This window comes from Geotrypetes seraphini, chromosome 3 (genome assembly GCF_902459505.1).
Source record: "Geotrypetes seraphini chromosome 3, aGeoSer1.1, whole genome shotgun sequence".
In the NCBI taxonomy this organism is placed as follows: domain Eukaryota; kingdom Metazoa; phylum Chordata; class Amphibia; order Gymnophiona; family Dermophiidae; genus Geotrypetes; species Geotrypetes seraphini.
In genome coordinates this window covers 502,315-519,502 of record NC_047086.1, presented here as the reverse complement: position 1 = coordinate 519,502, position 17,188 = coordinate 502,315, and the positions used below count along the sequence as shown (strand labels likewise).

General features: G+C 42.0%; 1 protein-coding gene across 1 annotated transcript in view; it reads right to left on the bottom strand.

Moving 5' to 3' along the window:
* Positions 1-16,888, bottom strand: part of TRAPPC3L (trafficking protein particle complex 3 like) — a 101,281-nt gene extending 84,393 nt beyond the window's left edge. Inside the window, exon 1 of the mRNA XM_033938414.1 lies at positions 16,820-16,888. Coding sequence (XP_033794305.1) covers positions 16,820-16,867 — 48 coding nt within the window. The 5' untranslated portion in view covers positions 16,868-16,888. The remainder of the gene's footprint in view (positions 1-16,819) is intronic.
* Between the last annotated feature and the right edge of the window lie 300 nt (positions 16,889-17,188).

Genomic DNA, 17,188 nt, shown 5'->3' with positions numbered 1-17,188 from the left:
CTAAATACTCCTTAGAGTATTTTGAGTCATAGTCCAAGAAGATGTTAAGATCTTTACTCATTTGCCAGAGAAATTTAGTAAAGGTTACCTGATCTGAAGAGGTACTACCTTGTGGAGGAGAAGGTTACCTCGAGGTTCCTCTCATTGCAGAGAACGAGGGTGAAGCCTCTCTGGAATATTGATACCTGAGATCTAAATCCATAGGCAAAGATGACCCACTCATAGAATGTAAAGAGAACCTCGCAGGAGAGGAGTTCGACTGACAAGAGTGGTGAGGATCTGGAACAGATTTCCTCGACAGAGGAGTTGGTGGCTTTGAGTATTCTCTATGCCTCAATAAACAAGACCTGTCTTGAGAAGAAGACCTAGGCCTTGATGAAGACCTCGACATATGATGTGGAGAACTATGCCTCAAATCACAGTCCCGTGATTGAGTTAGATCCAGCCTGGAAGATGAATGTTGAGGAGTCCTCATCCTATGCCTCGAAAGGACCTTATGTGAGGAGGGAGGACTGGTAGTTGGAGAACGACATCGAGAAACCAAAAAGGACTCAGCTCCTTGTGTCACGGTATCTCGATGCATAAATATTAGTAGAAATTAGGGAAGGTAATAAACTGGGAAATACAATAACAGTGAGTAATTTCAATTACCAACTTGGGAGAAAACAGAAAAACATGCTGGAGCGAGAAGAGGGGGAGAGAAAATCAAGCCGAGACATCCAGATAGAACTACCTACTCTGATTCTGAGAAGGTTTCTTGAAACTAGGACTTCTAAAGAGCATCACCCAATGCTGTAGGATGGAACGCTGATGACTTACTGCTACACATCTTAGTATTTCCGCAGCAACTTCCTTTAACTTCCAAGATCAAGTTTGTAATAAACATAAAGGTTTTGAGGAAAGTGAGAAAATCTGCTTTTAATTTATTTACAATGACTCGGTGCAAAGTTTAACTAGAAATCAGCTTTATTTCCAGCATTCGAGGACACATGTGGGAAAAAGTACGTCTGTATTTTAAAAAAATTATTATTTATGGCCGTATTGAAACATTCTGCAATGAATCGTTCCATTCTATCTCAATCATGGCCTCTGGACTTCTCTTTTAGGAAATAATCCAAGCCTTTTTTAAACCCCGCTATGCTAACTGATTTCACCACATTCTCTGGCAATGAATTCCAGAGTTTAATTACACATTGTGTAAGGAAATATTTTTTCTGGTTTGTTTTAAATCTACTACTTAGTAGCTTCATCGCACTTCCCCTAGTCTTAGTATTTTTGGAAAGAGTAAACAAGCAATTCACATCTACTCTTTCCACTCCACTTAGTATTTTATAGACCTCTATCATATCACGCCTGAGCCATCTCTTCTCCAAGCTGAAAATTGTAGTCAATTTAGCCTTTCCTCAAAGGGAAATCATCCCCTCAACTCTTTTGTCATTTTCGCTACCCTTCTCTGCTCCTTTTCTAAATCTGCTATATCTTTTTTGAGATATTGCGACCAGAACTTCAAAAAAGGTACCTAAACTGACCAGATGACCACTGGAGGTATGTAAGCATGATCCCCCACACTTCCCCAGTAGTCACTGACCCCCCTCCCCCAGGATATGAATGAAACTGTATATACACCTGCCTATACGACAGCTTCAGAGAGCAGCAAGTAAGTCTCTGGAGTAGCCTGATGATCAGTGTAGTGAACTGCAGAGAATGGGACCCAGGCCCACATCTCACTCCAACTGGTCCAAGCCTACTGGACCATCATATAGGTGATATCTATAGGTGTAAGGGTTATTGTTGTGGTGTACATTTGGGTTTAATAGGTTTTAGAGGGCTATTATGGTGAGATGTGTATATGGGGCATTTTAGGTGAAGTTCACTGCAGTGCCCCTTGAGGTGTCCCACTGCTCTGCTGGGATGTCTGTGTGGCTACAAATGCTAGTCCCACCTACATCCTCAATGCTTTGTTTTGTCATTTTTCTTTTGAAAATGGTTCAAAAATATAGACGCCCATCTGGTTAATGCATCGGGTGAATCGATTCAAATTGATTTAATTTTTTTTAAAAATCGGCTTCCCGATTCGGACTCTCTCCCTTCGCTCCGCACCTGTTTTAGAGGGCGAGGAGGGAGGGTCAGTCGGGAAGTGCTGCATCTGGCTTCCCTCCTAGCCTCCCCGAAGGACTGCCCCCCCAAAAGACTGTGCATCCCCTGGGAAGGCCTCCGTGTTTCCCCTAGCCTCCCCGAACCATTTACCTTACAGCTTGAGCCTGCAGCCGAAGATCGTGGTTACAGTGCTTTGAGCTGTTTCCCCCACTGCAATCCTGCCTCTGACATCAGAAGAAGCAGCAGCAGAGGAAATAGCTCAAAGCACTGCAGTGCAAAGACGCTATAACCGCGATCTTTGGCTGCAGACTCAAGCTGTAAGGTAAACGGTTCGGGGAGGCCAGGGGGAACATGGAGGCCTTCCCGGGGGGGTGTGCAGTCTTTCGGGGGTGGGGCTGTCCTTCAGGGGGGCAGTCCTTCAGGGCGTGGGACAAGCCTTGGGGGGGTGCAGGCCTTCAAGGGGTGAACAGGCCTTTAACGGGGAACAGGCCTTTAAGGGGAGAAGTCCTTTGGGGGGGCAGTTCTTCAGGGGGTGGGGCAGGCCTTGGGGGGTGCAGGCCTTCCAGGGGGAAACAGGCCTTTAATGGAGGGGACAGGCCAGGGATGGTGGCATAGCCCTTCAGGGGGGACAGGCAGGCCTTCAAGGAAGGGACAGACCTTCGGGGGAAGGTGTAGGGCTGCAGGTCTTCAGGAGGGGGGGGCCGAACTTCAGGGGAGGGGGGCCCTGGTGTAGAAGTACACGGAGGGAGGGAAGGGGGGATTCAAAGAGATGTGCATATGCCGGACTTTAGAAGGGGAAGAAATAATGGGTCTAAAAATAGAGGAGAGGGAGGGAGATGATGGACAATGGGATTTAGAGAGGGAAGGAACAGAAAGGGAGAAAAGTTGGACACAAGGGATGGTGTGGAGGGGGATAGAGATACTGGATAGGAGGGTAGTTGGGAAAAGAAAGGGAGAGATGGTGGACCCTGGAGTGGTAGGGAAGGAGGGAGAGATGCTGGATGAAAGGGTAGTTAAGAAAAGGTGGATCTGTGGATGGAAATGAAAAAAAAAAGATGCCAGACCTCTGGAGGAGAGAAGGGAAACGGAAGGGGAGGACAGAAATGGCAGATGGATGGTTAGAACAGAGAAAGAAGAAGGAGACCCTGGCAAGCAAGTTATCAGAAGACAACCAGAGCCTGGGACCAACAAGATTTGAATAATGACCAGACAACAAAAGGTAGAAAAATAATTTTATTACAATATGTCAGATTTGAAATGTGTATCCTGCCAGAGCTGGTGTTAAACCTTGAACATGAGCTAGTTTTTAACAGAGAGAGGAAAAGTCTTTTTTGTTTATTTTGTTTACACCACAGCGCCAGTGTGGTTAGGGGAAGGCAAAGGGGGTGAAGAGGCTGTAAAATAAACCCACCAGGATGTTTAAAAAAAAACACCCAATTGGGCAGGAAAATTGAATCGAATCGAATTGAATCAAAAAACCAATTCAGTAGGCTGAATCGAATCAAATTTTTTTTCCTGAATCAGGCAGCACTACTGAGCACTTCCTGAATAAAAGACAGAAAGTGCTCGGGGGAAATTTTTTTTTAATGAGCAGGCACTAATGCTGTCATGGCCAGAATTCAACACATAGAAACAAAGTCCCATTTTACGACCACACTGGACATGGGCTTAGTGTATAGTAAAATCCTATAAACCCATTTACTAGTATAAGGGTCCCATAAGATCTTAAACAATTGGCAACACATCCTCATTCCTGCAGAAAAAAGAAATTGACATAATTTTAGAAAATGGCATGCAGTGTACATACCATGTTATGTGCTGAAGCAGAGGAGGAAATGGCTGGTAAATGCCAGTCCTTTAACATAAACAAACAAGAGGAAACCATGTAACAGCATTTGCAAACAAGCCTAAATATAAAATAAAACCTATTGAAATAGAATTTGTTGTAGGTAGATACAAAGAAACTAATGTCTAGAGTGATTTAGCTGCTTAGCACAAGTTTAACCTGAGTAGATGAAAAGATTTGAACATTTCTTTATGGTTCAATATATATATAGCTATTTTTTCTCATGATAATGAATAAAATAATAAATATAAAACTAAATGTGTATTTAGTGAAAAGTGCTCAATGCCCTTTGTCTCCTAAGAGGACAAATATGGGACCATCATATTCACTTTTCTGTCCCTGTATTGGCTTAACAGTCAATATGTTACTTCGGCTACTCAAGCTAATATAACAGCAAATGAAACATCTCCAACACATTGAGATGCACTAAAGCTTCAAAGCAGCCCAGTAGGATCTTTCTTTAATCTTTTTTCTTTCTTGCTTCCCAGGAAAGTAGCTCCTGCTGACTCAATGTGCATAAATTAGCTGCTCCTCTACTTGAACCGTTTCACCTGGAAAGGCTTCCTCAGGAGGAGAGTAGAATGCAATGGTGCTGGAGTGAGCTGGCAAATTGATCCGGACCCAGCATGCCTCACTCGCGCTGAGAGTCTCATAGCCAAATATATATAGGCCCAAAGCCTTGCTTTCCAGATCCCACCTGGATTTTCAGTGGCATTTACTCAGATACTGCCTCTGAAAATCCAGTCAGACCACTTCAGTATGATCTGTGCAGTGCTGAGCTTGTAGGTGGATACAACCTTGTTCTTACTTTCTGGGTATAAAAATTGTATTATTATTATTAGTGTAATGCAAGGCATTGTACAGGAGTTAACAGTGTGGGGTCCGCTGGGAAAGAGTGATCATAACGTGATCAAATTTGAGCTGATACCTGGAGTGACATCGCAAAAGAAATCTACTGTAGAGGCATTTAATTTTTAAAGGGTGATTGATAAAATGAGGAAAATGGTTAAAAGAAGTTAAAAGGATCAGTTGAAAAGGTTAGGAATATAAACCAGGTGTGGAAACAAGAGCCAGCACGGTTAAAAGTTGAAATGAAAGAGGCTATTAGAGCCATAAAAATCCTTTAAAAAATGGAAAAAGGATCCGAATGAAGAAAATAAGAAGAGACACAAGCATTGGCAAGTTGGATGCATTGATAAAGAAAGCTAAGAAAGAATAGGAAGAGAAACTTGCCAAAGAGGCAAAAACTCATAACATTTTCTTTAGGTAAATCAGAAGCAGAAAACCAGTGAGGGAATCCGTGGGACCGTTAGATGATGAAGGAGCAAAAGGGGCACTCAGGGAGGATAAGGCCATAGCGGAGAGGCTGAATGAATTATTTGCTTCTGTCTTTACGGAAGAAGATGTAAGAAATCTACCTGAACCAGAAATGGTTTTCAAGGATGATGATGCACAGGAACTCAAAGAAATCTCGGTGAATCTGGAAGATGTACTAAGCCAAATTGACAAGTTAAAAAGTGATAAATCACCTGGACCGGATGTTATAAATCTCAGGGTGCTAAAAGAATTGAAACATGAAATTGCTGACTTGCTGTTAGTGATCTGTAACCTGAAGATTGGAGGGTGGCCAATGTTACATCGATTTTTAAAAAGGGGTCCAGGGTATCAGAAAATAGTATGAAATTGAGTCTAGAGGGTAAGAACTCATTACCCATTGAACCCCAATCTGTAACTTTCCCCTCTTCACTATTGTATTATATTTAGACTCATTGTACGATACTGTATTAGACTTATGTATGGTGTTGTCTTTAGACTTATTGTATTGTATTATATTTAGACTCGTTGTATTATATTGTACTGTGTTGTATACACTCATTGTATTGTATTGTATTGTATTGTATTGTTTTGTCTTGTATTGTATGTTGACTTATTGTATTGTATTGTGACCTTGTTATTCGCTGAATGTCCAGCCTTCTTACAGTGTGAACCGCCTAGAAGTCACCTGACTATGGCGGTATAGAAAAATAAAGTTATTATTATTATTATTATAACATAAGAACATAAGAAGTTGCCTCCACTGGGTCAGACCGAGGTCCATCTCGCCCAGCGGTCCGCTCCCGCGGCGGCCCATCAGGTCTGCGACCTGTGAAGTGGTTTCTGACCACTTCTATAACCTACCTCAAGTTCTATCTGTACCCCTCTATCCCTTTATCCTCCAGGAACCTATCCAAACCCTTCTTGAATCCCTGTACAGAGTTCTGGCCTATCACTTCCTCCGGAAGCGCGTTCCATGTGTCTACCACCCTCTGCGTAAAAAAGAATTTTCTAGCATTTGTTCTAAACTGTCCCCTTTCAACTTCTCAGAGTGACCCCTAGTGCTTGTGGCTCCTCTCAGTTTGAAGAATCTGTCCTTATTTACTCTCTCTATGCCCTGTCAATTACTCATGTCTGTGGCAAGTGCTAAACTCTTGAATACCCTGTCTGGTATTCTGCAATTTTGTGCTGGGAGGAATAATTTCAAGAAAATGTTGAAAATGCAACTATTTGCTAATGCCTTTTTCTGGTAATACCTCCTTGTGGTTGTTAATGCTTTTCTGGAATTTTATGATATAATTTTATAATATAATCCTTTCCAAACTAGATTACTGTAATTCCATCTACCTAAGTCTAACTAAAAAGAGTCTTCAAAGACTTCAACTAATTCAGAACATTGCGGCCAAGTTGATCTTCGCAAAACATAAATTTGACCGTGTTTCCCCACTTTTGTCCAAACTTCACTGGCTCCCAATAATCGCCAGGGTTCATTTTAAATGTTCCTGTCTAGGTTTTAAAATCCTACACAGCATCCTCCCTCCCCTAATTCCTCTATCTTAGAACTCCCCGAATCCCGACAACACCAGGCCTACCCAAACTATCCTTCCCCTCACTATAAGGTATCCTCCATGTGGGAAAATTGGGAAAATCTCTCTTCTTCAGAATCACAGGGCTTTGGAATAACCTTACTACCCCATTGCGGAATCAGGTCTCTTTCCAACTATTCCATAAGCACCTGAAAACTAGGCTTTTCACAAAAACGTAATGCAGATAGAGGTATAGATAGGATTATGTAAGGGTATAGATAGAGGAATAAAGGGGATTGAAGGGTTTTAGGCAAAGGATCACCTTACAGGTCATGGACCTGATGGGCCCCTGCGGGAGCAGACTGCTGGGCACGATGGACCTATGGTCTGACCCAGCGAAGGCAACTTCTTATGTTCTCCTCTCCCCCTTTACTCAACCACCAAACTCAGTGTGTTATACTTCCCTTTATTAAGCTCTTGTAAACTGTGCTGAGCTCTATATTCATGGAGAGGATGTGGTATATAAGAACATAAGAATATAAGAAGTTGCCTCCACTGGGTCAGACCAGAGGTCCATCCCGCCCAGTGGTCCGCTCCCGCGGTGGCCCATCAGGTCCTTTGACCTGTGAAGTGATTTGACCATTTTTATATCCTACCTCTGCTTCTATCTGTACCCCTCAATCCCTTTATCCTTTATGAACCTATCCAAACCTTCCTTGAACCCCTGTACTGTGGTCTGGCCTATCACAACCTCTGGAAGAGCGTTCCATGCGTCTACCACCCTCTGGGTAAAAAAGAACTTTCTAGCATTTGTTCTGAACCTGTCCCCTTTCAATTTCTCCGAGTGACCCCTAGTGCTTGTGGTTCCCCACAGTTTGAAGAATCTGTCCTTGTCCACTTTCTCTATGCCCTTCAGGATTTTGAAGGTTTCTCTCATGTCCCCTCTAAGTCTCCTCTTCTCCAGGGAGAACAGCCCCAGCATTTTTAACCTGTCAGCGTATGAAAAATTTTCCATACCTCTTATCAGTTTTGTCGCTCTTCTCTGGACTCCCTCGAGTACTGCCATGTCTTTCTTGAGGTACGGTGACCAGTACTGGACACAGTATTCCAGGTGCGGGCGCACCATTGCACGATACAGTGGCATGATGACTTCTTTCGTCCTGGTTGTGATACCCTTTTTGATGATGCCCAGCATTCTGTTTGCTTTCTTTGAGGCTGTCGCACATTGCGCCGATGGTTTCAGTGATGTGTCGACCATCACCCCCAGGTCCCTTTCCAGGTTACTCACCCCTAGCAATATTCCCCCCATTTTATAGCTGAACATCGGGTTCTTTTTACCTACATGCATGACCTTGCATTTATCCACATTGAAACTCATTTGCCATTTTTTTGCCCACTCCTCTAGTCTCGTCAGGTCCCTCTGCAGGTCTTCACAATCCTCCTTGGTTTTGACCCTGCTACAGAGTTTGGTGTCATCAGCAAATTTAATGACCTCACATTTCGTCCCCGTCTCCAGGTCGTTGATAAATATATTGAACAGGAGTGGTCCCAACACCGATCCCTGAGGGACTCCGCTCGTGACCCATTGCCAGTCTGAGTAATGCCCTTTTACTCCAACCCTCTGTTTTCTGCCCGCCAGCCAGTGTCTGATCCATTGGTGTACATCCCCTTGCACCCCGTGATTCCACAGCTTCTTAAGCAGCCTTTCGTGAGGTACCTTGTCGAAGGCTTTTTGGAAGTCGAGGTAAATGATGTCTATGGCTTCCCCCTTGTCCATCTGGCTGTTTATTCCCTCAAAGAAGTACAGTAAGTTCGTGAGGCACGACCTACCCTTGCAGAAGCCGTGCTGGCTCGCCTTCAGTTGTCCATTTTTTTCTATGTGCTCGCAGATTGTGTCCTTGACCAGTGCTTCCATTATCTTTCCCGGGACCGAGGTCAAGCTCACCGGCCTGTAGTTTCCCGGATCTCCTCTTGATCCCTTCTTAAAGATGGGCGTGACATTTGCTATTTTCCAGTCCTCTGGGATCTCCCCAGTTTCCAAGGATAGATTACATATTTGGCAAAGTGTTTCCGCTATTTCGTTTCTCAGTTCCTTTATTACCCTTGGGTGGATGCCGTCCAGGCCCGGTGATTTGTCGCTCTTCAGTCTGTCTATCTGTCGGAGGACATCCTCTCGGCTCGCCTCTAATTGGACCAGCTTTTCATCGTGGTCTCCATTTATGATCTCCTCAGGTTCTGGGATATTGGATATGTCCTCTCTCGTGAAGACTGACGAGAAGAACTTGTTTAATCTGTCAGCTATCTCTTTTTCCTCTGTTACCACTCCTTTCCTGTCTCCATCGTCCAATGGTCCCACTTCCTCCCTGGCTGGTTGCTTCCCCTTCACATACCTGAAGAATGGTTTGAAGTTTCTTGCTTCCCCTGCCAGTCTTTCCTCATACTCTCTTTTTGCTTTCCTAACCTCTCGGTGACATTCTTTCTGGTGCCTTTTGTGTTCCTTCTGGTTGTCCCTTGTTGGGTCCTTTTTCCATTTTCTGAAAGATGATTTCTTGTCATTTATCGCCTTTTTTACTGCATTGTTTATCCACGCCGGGTTTCGAGCTCAATTCTTTTTGCACCCTTTCCTAAACCTTGGGATGTACAGGTCTTGTGCCTCGTGCACCGTGCCCTTGAGTAGGGCCCAGGCTTCCTCTACGGTCTCCATCTTCATTGAGCTGTTGCTGAGCTTTTTTCCCACCATTTTCTTCATGGCCTCGTAATTTCCTTTTCTGTAGTTGAGTGCTGTCGTTGTGGTTCTTTTCACCTTTTGTGTTCCTATGTTTAGTTTGTACTGTATCATGTTGTGATCGCTGTTCCCTAATGGTGCTAGTACTACCACCTCCTTTGCGGGTCCCCCTAGCCCATTGAGGATTAGGTCCAGAGTGGCATCCCCTCGCGTTGGTTCCGTGACCAGCTGTTCCATGTAACAGTCCCTCGTTGCCTCTAGGAATTTAGTTTCTCTCGTGCAATTTGAGTGTCCAGTGTTCCAGTCTATTCCAGGGTAGTTGAAATCCCCCATAACCAACACACTTCCAATTTTGCATACCTGCCTCAATTCGTCCTCCAGGTCCTGGTCGTTTGTTTCTGGCTGTCCTGGTGGGCGATAGTACAGTCCCAATTTGATGTCTGCTCCATTTCCTCCTGTCAGTTTAACCCATATTGATTCCAAGCTGTCAGCCCTTACTGTTGTTTCCATCCTGGTTGAAGGAATGGAGTCCTTTATATACAGTGCTACTCCTCCACCCTTCTTGTGTGTCCTGTCCCTCCTATAGAGTTTGTACCTAAGGTTTAGTTTAGTTTAGTTTAATTTTCAAGAATATTTTGAAAATGCATTTGACTAAAATGTCTTCTTGGTTTTTGGTTGTGTGTTGTTGTTTTTTTTCTTCTTCAATCTGTTTTATTGCATTTAGTTGAACAAACATACAAACAGAACATCAAAATATATAAACAACAATCTTGCAGGAGTAAATCATACATGAAAAATAATACAATATATAGTTAGCTCCATTTTAAACAAATACATATAGTAAATATGATGTAAGTAATATGTTGACCAATGACAAATTAAAGGCTACTGTAAATGGTTAATCAGTTAGCATGTATCTCACAATATTTCATAACCCTTGACCATACCTTGTTAAATGATGATAGTGTATTTGTTTTTTCAGCTACAATTTTTTTTAAAATTTATAATAAAGGCAGACAGTGTTCCACCGCACATTATAATTTAGAGAAGTAAAGTCTTTCCAACAAGACAAGATGGTTTTCAGTGCTAGTAGCAATAAACATTTGAGTAATTTAGATTTATGTTTATCTAATTTAGAGTTAATAGCCGATACACCAAAGATTATTGCTGAATATGACAAGGAATCCCTGATGGGTAGAATCTTGCAAATTAGTGGACCAGATCTCTGACCAATATAATTGTAAGTGAAGACAATGTCTTCTTGTTTTAATCTTGTTGAAACTTGGCCTGCTATTGTCTGTTCATACGTTCTTGGAATTTTGTGATACAGTGTGGGGAGGATGAAGTCCAAGAACATGTTAAAAATGTGTCTGACTATTTCTACCTTCCACTGTTACACTTGTTGTTAGTTGTTTCTATTGTGTGTACATGGATTTAAGATGATTTGAATGTAATTTGTAAACCGCATAGTCAATATGCGGTATACAATAAGCTTCAACGCTAAAAAATGCAAAGTCATGCACCTTGGCAACAATAATCCATGCAGAACGTACACATTAAATGGAGAAACCCTGGCTAGGACTGCAGCGGAACGCGATTTAGGGGTGATCATTAGTAAAGACATGAAAACTGCCAATCAAGTGGAGAAGGCTTCATCCAAGGCTAGGCAAATGCTGGGTTGTATCCACAGGAGCTTTGTAAGTTGGAAGCCCGACGTCCTAATGCTACTGTACAGAACCATGGTGAGGCCTCACCTGGAGTACTGTGTGCAATTCTGGAGACCACATTACCGTAAAGATGTACTGAGAGTTGAGTCGGTTCAGCGAATGGCCACCAGGATGGTCTCTGGGCTCAAGGATCTCCCGTACAGAGAAAGGCTGAACAAATTGTGACTATACTCTCTTGAAGAACGTAGGGAGAGGGGAGACATGATTGAGACATTTAAATATATCACTGGTCGTATCGAGGTGGAAGAGGATATGTTCTCTCTTAGGGGACCCTCGACCACAAGAGGGCATCCACTAAAAATCAGGGGCGGGAAGTTTCATGGCAACACCAGGAAGTATTTCTTCACCGAAAGAGTGGTTGACAATTGGAATGAGCTTCCAGTGCAGGTGATCGAGGCCAGCAGCGTGTCAGATTTTAAAAACAGATGGGATGCCCAGGTCGGATCTCTAGGAGGGTAGAGTTAAGGGGATGGGTCATCAGAGCACAATATCTCAAAGGGTAACTAGGAGGGCGGATCAATAGAGTGGGCAGACTTGATGGGCCTTGGCCCTTTTCTGCCGTCACTTTTCTATGTTCTATGTTTCTATGTATATAAATTTTTAAATAAATAGAGGACATGAGGGAAATTACAGACCAGTAAGCCTGCCATCAGTGCTAAGCAAAATGCTGGAAACAATTATAAAAAATAAAATTGTGGAACATGTAGACAAACATGATATAATGTGAAAGAGTCAGCATGGGTTCAGCTGAAGGAGATATCGCCTCACCAATTTGCTTGACTTCTTTATAGGTGTGAATAAACTTGTGGATAAAGGTGAGTTGGTTGATAGAATGTATCTAGATTTTCAGAAAGCTTTTGATAAAGTTCCTCCCTTGAGAGGCTCCTGAGAAAATTAAATAGTCATGGGATAGGTGGCAAAGTTCAGTTGTGGATTAGGATTGGTTATCAGATAGAAAACAGAGGGTAGGGTTAAATGGCCATTTTTCTCAATGGAGGAAAGTAAACAGTGGAGTGTCGCAGGGGCCTGTACTGGGACCGGTGCTATTTAACTTATTTATAAATGATCTGGAAATTGGAATGATGAGTGAGGTGATTAAATTTGCAGATGACACTAAACTGTTCAAAGTTGTTAAAATGCATGCGGATTGTGAAAAATTGCAGGCGGACCTTAGGAAATTGGAAGACTTGGTGTCCAAGTGACAGATGAGATTTTATGTGAACTAATGCAACGTGATGCACATTGGGAAGAATAATCCAAATCACAGTTATTAGATGCTAGGGTCATAGTAACATAGTAGATGATGGCAGATAACGATCCGAATGGTCCATCCAGTCTGCCCAAACCTGATTCAACTTAAAATTTTTTTAATTTTTCTTCTTAGATCTTTCTGGGCAAGAATCCAACTGCCAAAATCTCTGTCAAAACCGATTCCAGCCCAGCTACACCCTTCTAGCCATTGAAGCCCTCTCCAGCCCATCCTCCCCCAAACGGCCATAGAAACGCTTCTCAAAGCTTTGACTATTACCTACACTCTTGTGTGGATTTCTTTCTCTGATCTTCCCAGAAATAGAATAAAGAACTGAGGAATATATGGAAGTTTAGGAGGCAGGCAGATATTTGTCTATATGGTTATTTCAACCAAAGAGCGCCACTATATCTTTCTTGAGATAAGGAGACCAGAATTGAATGCAATACTCCAGATGAGGTCGCACCATGGAGCGATACAGGGGCATTATAACATTCTTAGTCTTGTTAACCATCCCTTTTAAAATAATTCCTAGCATCCTATTTGCTTTTTTGGACGCCACCACACATTGAGCGGAAGGTTTCATTGTATTGTCTACGATGATACTCAGATCCTTTTCTTGGGTGCTAATCCCCAAGGTGGACCCTAGCATCTGGTAACTGTGATTCAGGTTATTCTCAATGTGCATCACTTTGTATTTGTCCACATTAAATTACATCTGCTATTTGGATGCCCAGTAGCCCAGTCTCCTGTTTCCAACAGTGACCATTCCAGGTCACAAGTACCTAGCAGAATCCCAGAGCAAGCAGTGTGTGTGTGTGGTGGGGAGGAGTTGTACCTGGGACAATGGAAGATTAAGGGGGTCTTTTAATAAGGTGCACTAACTGATTTAATGAGGCACCCATTATATTCTATGGACACGTTAGCATTTAGGATACGCTAAATCAGCTAGCGCGGCTTAGTAAAAGACCCCCTATGTGACTTGCTCAGGATCACAAGGAGCTGCAGTGGGAATTGAACCCAATTCCCCAAACTCTCAGTCCACTGTACTAACCATTACACTACTTCTCTGCTCCAAAAGCCTGACACACTAGATCACTAGGGACTGGTTGTGCTTCCTGTCTCTTGTTTCTTAAGATTTTTTTAATTTGAGAAATCCTTGGATAACATTTAACTTTTGATCTTTTCAAATTTAGGGGTCATAAGAACATAAGAAGTGCCTCTGCTGGGTCAGACCATGGGTCCATCATGCCCAGCAGTCCGCTCACGCAGCGGCCCATCAGGTCCAAGGCCTCTATCTATACCCTTCTATCTCCTTTTTCTTCAGGAAATTGTCCAATCACTTCTTGAAATCCAAACTCTATTTTTTCTGTAAGGGCTCCCCAATCCTGGAATGCCCTCCCATTATATTTAAGAGAGGAAAAGAATCTTGAAAAATTTAAGAGCAATTTAAAGAGTCTTCTTTTTAAAGATGCATTCAATGATTAATTGAATTGCTTACGGCTCTGACTTTAACCTAGACCATTTTGATATTTGTTATTCCCTTCCCTTTTGTTTTTAACCCTAGTTGTACTACTTTATAATTAAATTGTAATTCATTCCCAAGTTTCCTAATGTTTCTACTTGTGTGTGTAATTTAATTTATTCTTATGTTTTAGTTGTTTTGTTACTTGTCATTTTAAGTCTGTCTTCCTTTACTCTGTAATTTTTATTAATCTGTACATCGCTTAGAATTCAGATTAAGCGATTAATCAAATGTAATAATAAACTTGAAACTTGAAAACCGTACCCTGTTCTATCATGCCATCTGGAAGCGCATTCCAGGTGTCCACCACCCATTGGGTGAAGAAGAACTTCCTAGCATTGGTTCTGAATCTGTCCCCTTTTAATTTTTCTGAATGCCCTCTCGTTCTTGTAGTTTTCAAAAGCTTGAAGAATCTGTCCCTCTCCACTTTCTCTATGCCCTTCATGATTTTGTAAGTCTCTATCATATCCCAAGTCTCCGCTTCTCCAGGGAAAAGAGCCCCAGTTTCTCCAAACTTTCAGTGTATGAAAGGTTTTCCATACCTTTTATCAAACGTGTTGCTCTCTTCTGAACCCTCTCGAGTATCGCCATATCCTTCTTTAGGTATGGTGACCAATATTGGATGCAGTACTCCAGATGCCCGATACAACGGCAGGATAACTTCTTTCGTTCTGGTTGTAATACCCTTCTTGATTATACCTAGCATTCTATTTGCTTTCTTAGCGGCCGCTGCGCACTGTGCCGCCGGCTTCATGGTCTTGTCCACTATTACCCCCAAGTCCCTTCCTTGGGTACTCTCACTCAATGACAGCCTTCCCATCGTGTAGCTGTACCTCGGGTTTCTGTTCCCTACGTGCAATACTTTACATTTCTCTACATTAAATTTCATCTGCCATCTTGTTGCCCACTCCACTAGCGTGTTCAGGTCCCTTTGTAAATCTTCGCAGTCTTCTTTAGTCCTAGCCCCATTAAATAGTTTGGTGTCATCTGAGAATTCTATTACTTCATACTTCGTCCCTGTTTCTAGATTATTTATAAATACTAAGGTGCGCTGATTTAGCACACACTAAACGCTAACACGTCCATAGAATATAATGGACACAGTAGCATTTAGTACGCGCTAAATCGGCTAGTGCGCCTTAGTACAAGGACCCCTTACTTTGCACTGTTTCCTTTTTAGGCCATATCAGTTTGGGACCTATTTTAGAGAAGAAGTAGAATAGAATAGAATGAAAGCCAGGGTTGGTTTGTTTTTGAAGTAGGGGAGTGGACTAGAAACAATTTGTTTTTAACTGAACTTTTGTAAGAACTATTCTTTATTTAGCGAGCCATTTTACAAGTGGCTGCCAATGCTTTGTATTTTCTAAGGGAACGTATGTACAAAGAATGTACATGCATACATTCATACCTGCTACTTACTGTACACAAATTTCACTTTTTTTTATGGACACACACATGTATTTTATAAAATGTGTGTGTACTTTCCTCTCCCAAAAATGCCTCTGCTCAGGTTGGTTAAACTTATGTACCTACAGGCTCTATCCACACAGGGTTAAGGCAAAGCTATAAGGACCTATTTTTGGCAAATAAGCCTCAGTATTTTGTACGTAAATAAGTCTCTTAACTCTTACATGGTTATTTAATTGCTATGCATTCATGTTTGATTGTGACTCTTTTATTGTGTGTACATTACCTTTAGCTTTCAAATAAGGTAATTAACAAACATACCCCCTCCTTTACTAATGGGTAGCGCAGGTTTTAGTGCCAGCAGCGGCAGTAACAGCTCTGATGCTCATAGGAATTCTATGGACATTGGAGCAGTTACCGCCACTGCCGGCGCTAAAACCTGCGCTACGCATTAGTAAAGGAGGGAGATAATTACATAATTTTATTTTTCTGTTACATTCTGATAGTTTCAGGTTTCAATTTATTTGATATACCGCAAATACAACTACAGTTAAGGCCTCTTCTATTAAACTGCACTAGCAGTTTTCTAGTGTGGGAAGCCACGCTGAATGGCCCGCGCTGCTCACGATGCTCATACAGTTCCTATGAGCGTCATGAGCAGTGCGGGCCTTTCAGTGCAGCTCTCTACGCTAAAAACTGCTAGTGCAGTTTAATAGAAGAGGGGGCTAGTCTAAGTGGTTTGCAATAATAATATATCATTAAAAGAAAAGAAAAACAAAAATTAAAAAGACATAACAAGGGAGACAATAAACAAAAACATAAGTTTACCCAACATACAAGCAAAAATGGGTACAAGGGAGATAAAGAAAGGGGAGGTTACAATAAAAACTAAAAGGTTGGGAAAGGGAAGGAGTAGAACAAAAGGAAAGAGAAATCACAGTGAAATTCTGCCCAATTAAGGATCATTGAGCCATGATGTGATCTAGCCTCTGAATTATTCCACACAAGAACAGGCCACCTTATTATCCTTAACCTACTAGACACCATCATTTTGCTCATCCCCTAAGCTGCATCAACTTGAGAGCACCGACTATCATTCCAAATGACGTTAAGAGGTCGAGATGGAAGTAGCCTCCCTAATGACCCATTTTCATACAGTATATACAGATCCCTTCCTTCTCTCTCATAATTAAAGAAAACCAGAGCCATTTACTGACAACAGCTTCCTTTTCAGTAAAATAAATAGCTCTTTACTGCAGAACTCAGATTTATCACTTATGTAGGAAGATAAAACCTATCATAGCACAGATTAACATAAAAGTGAGCTGTCCTAATCTTCAGTAAGCAATATAGCCTAAAGCAGGACTAGCCGGAAAATAATATTATTTTAATTTCCTACTCACTATTTTGTGGTTTTCTGGTCTTCTGTTGGTTGGCCGAGACATGGCCATCAATACATTTCTTTTATTCTGTACATTTCCTCTCTCTGACGTCTCTTAGTGTAGCAGGAACTGCTGTAGCACTTCTGTCCGCTCCTCCCACTTTCAAAATGCATTAAACATTTAAGAATAAATTGATTGGTAGTAGATGTGCTCACAAGCACAATAAGCAGCCACAGATCAAATAATGAAGCTCTTTTATCCAGCAGGGTTGTTGTCTCAAACAATTGCAATGTGAAATTAGGACAATGCTTGTAATACCAGATTTGATTGCTGATGGATTTGAATGTTCTTGTAGAATAAACATACAGCAAGAAGGTGATGCAAAAACCT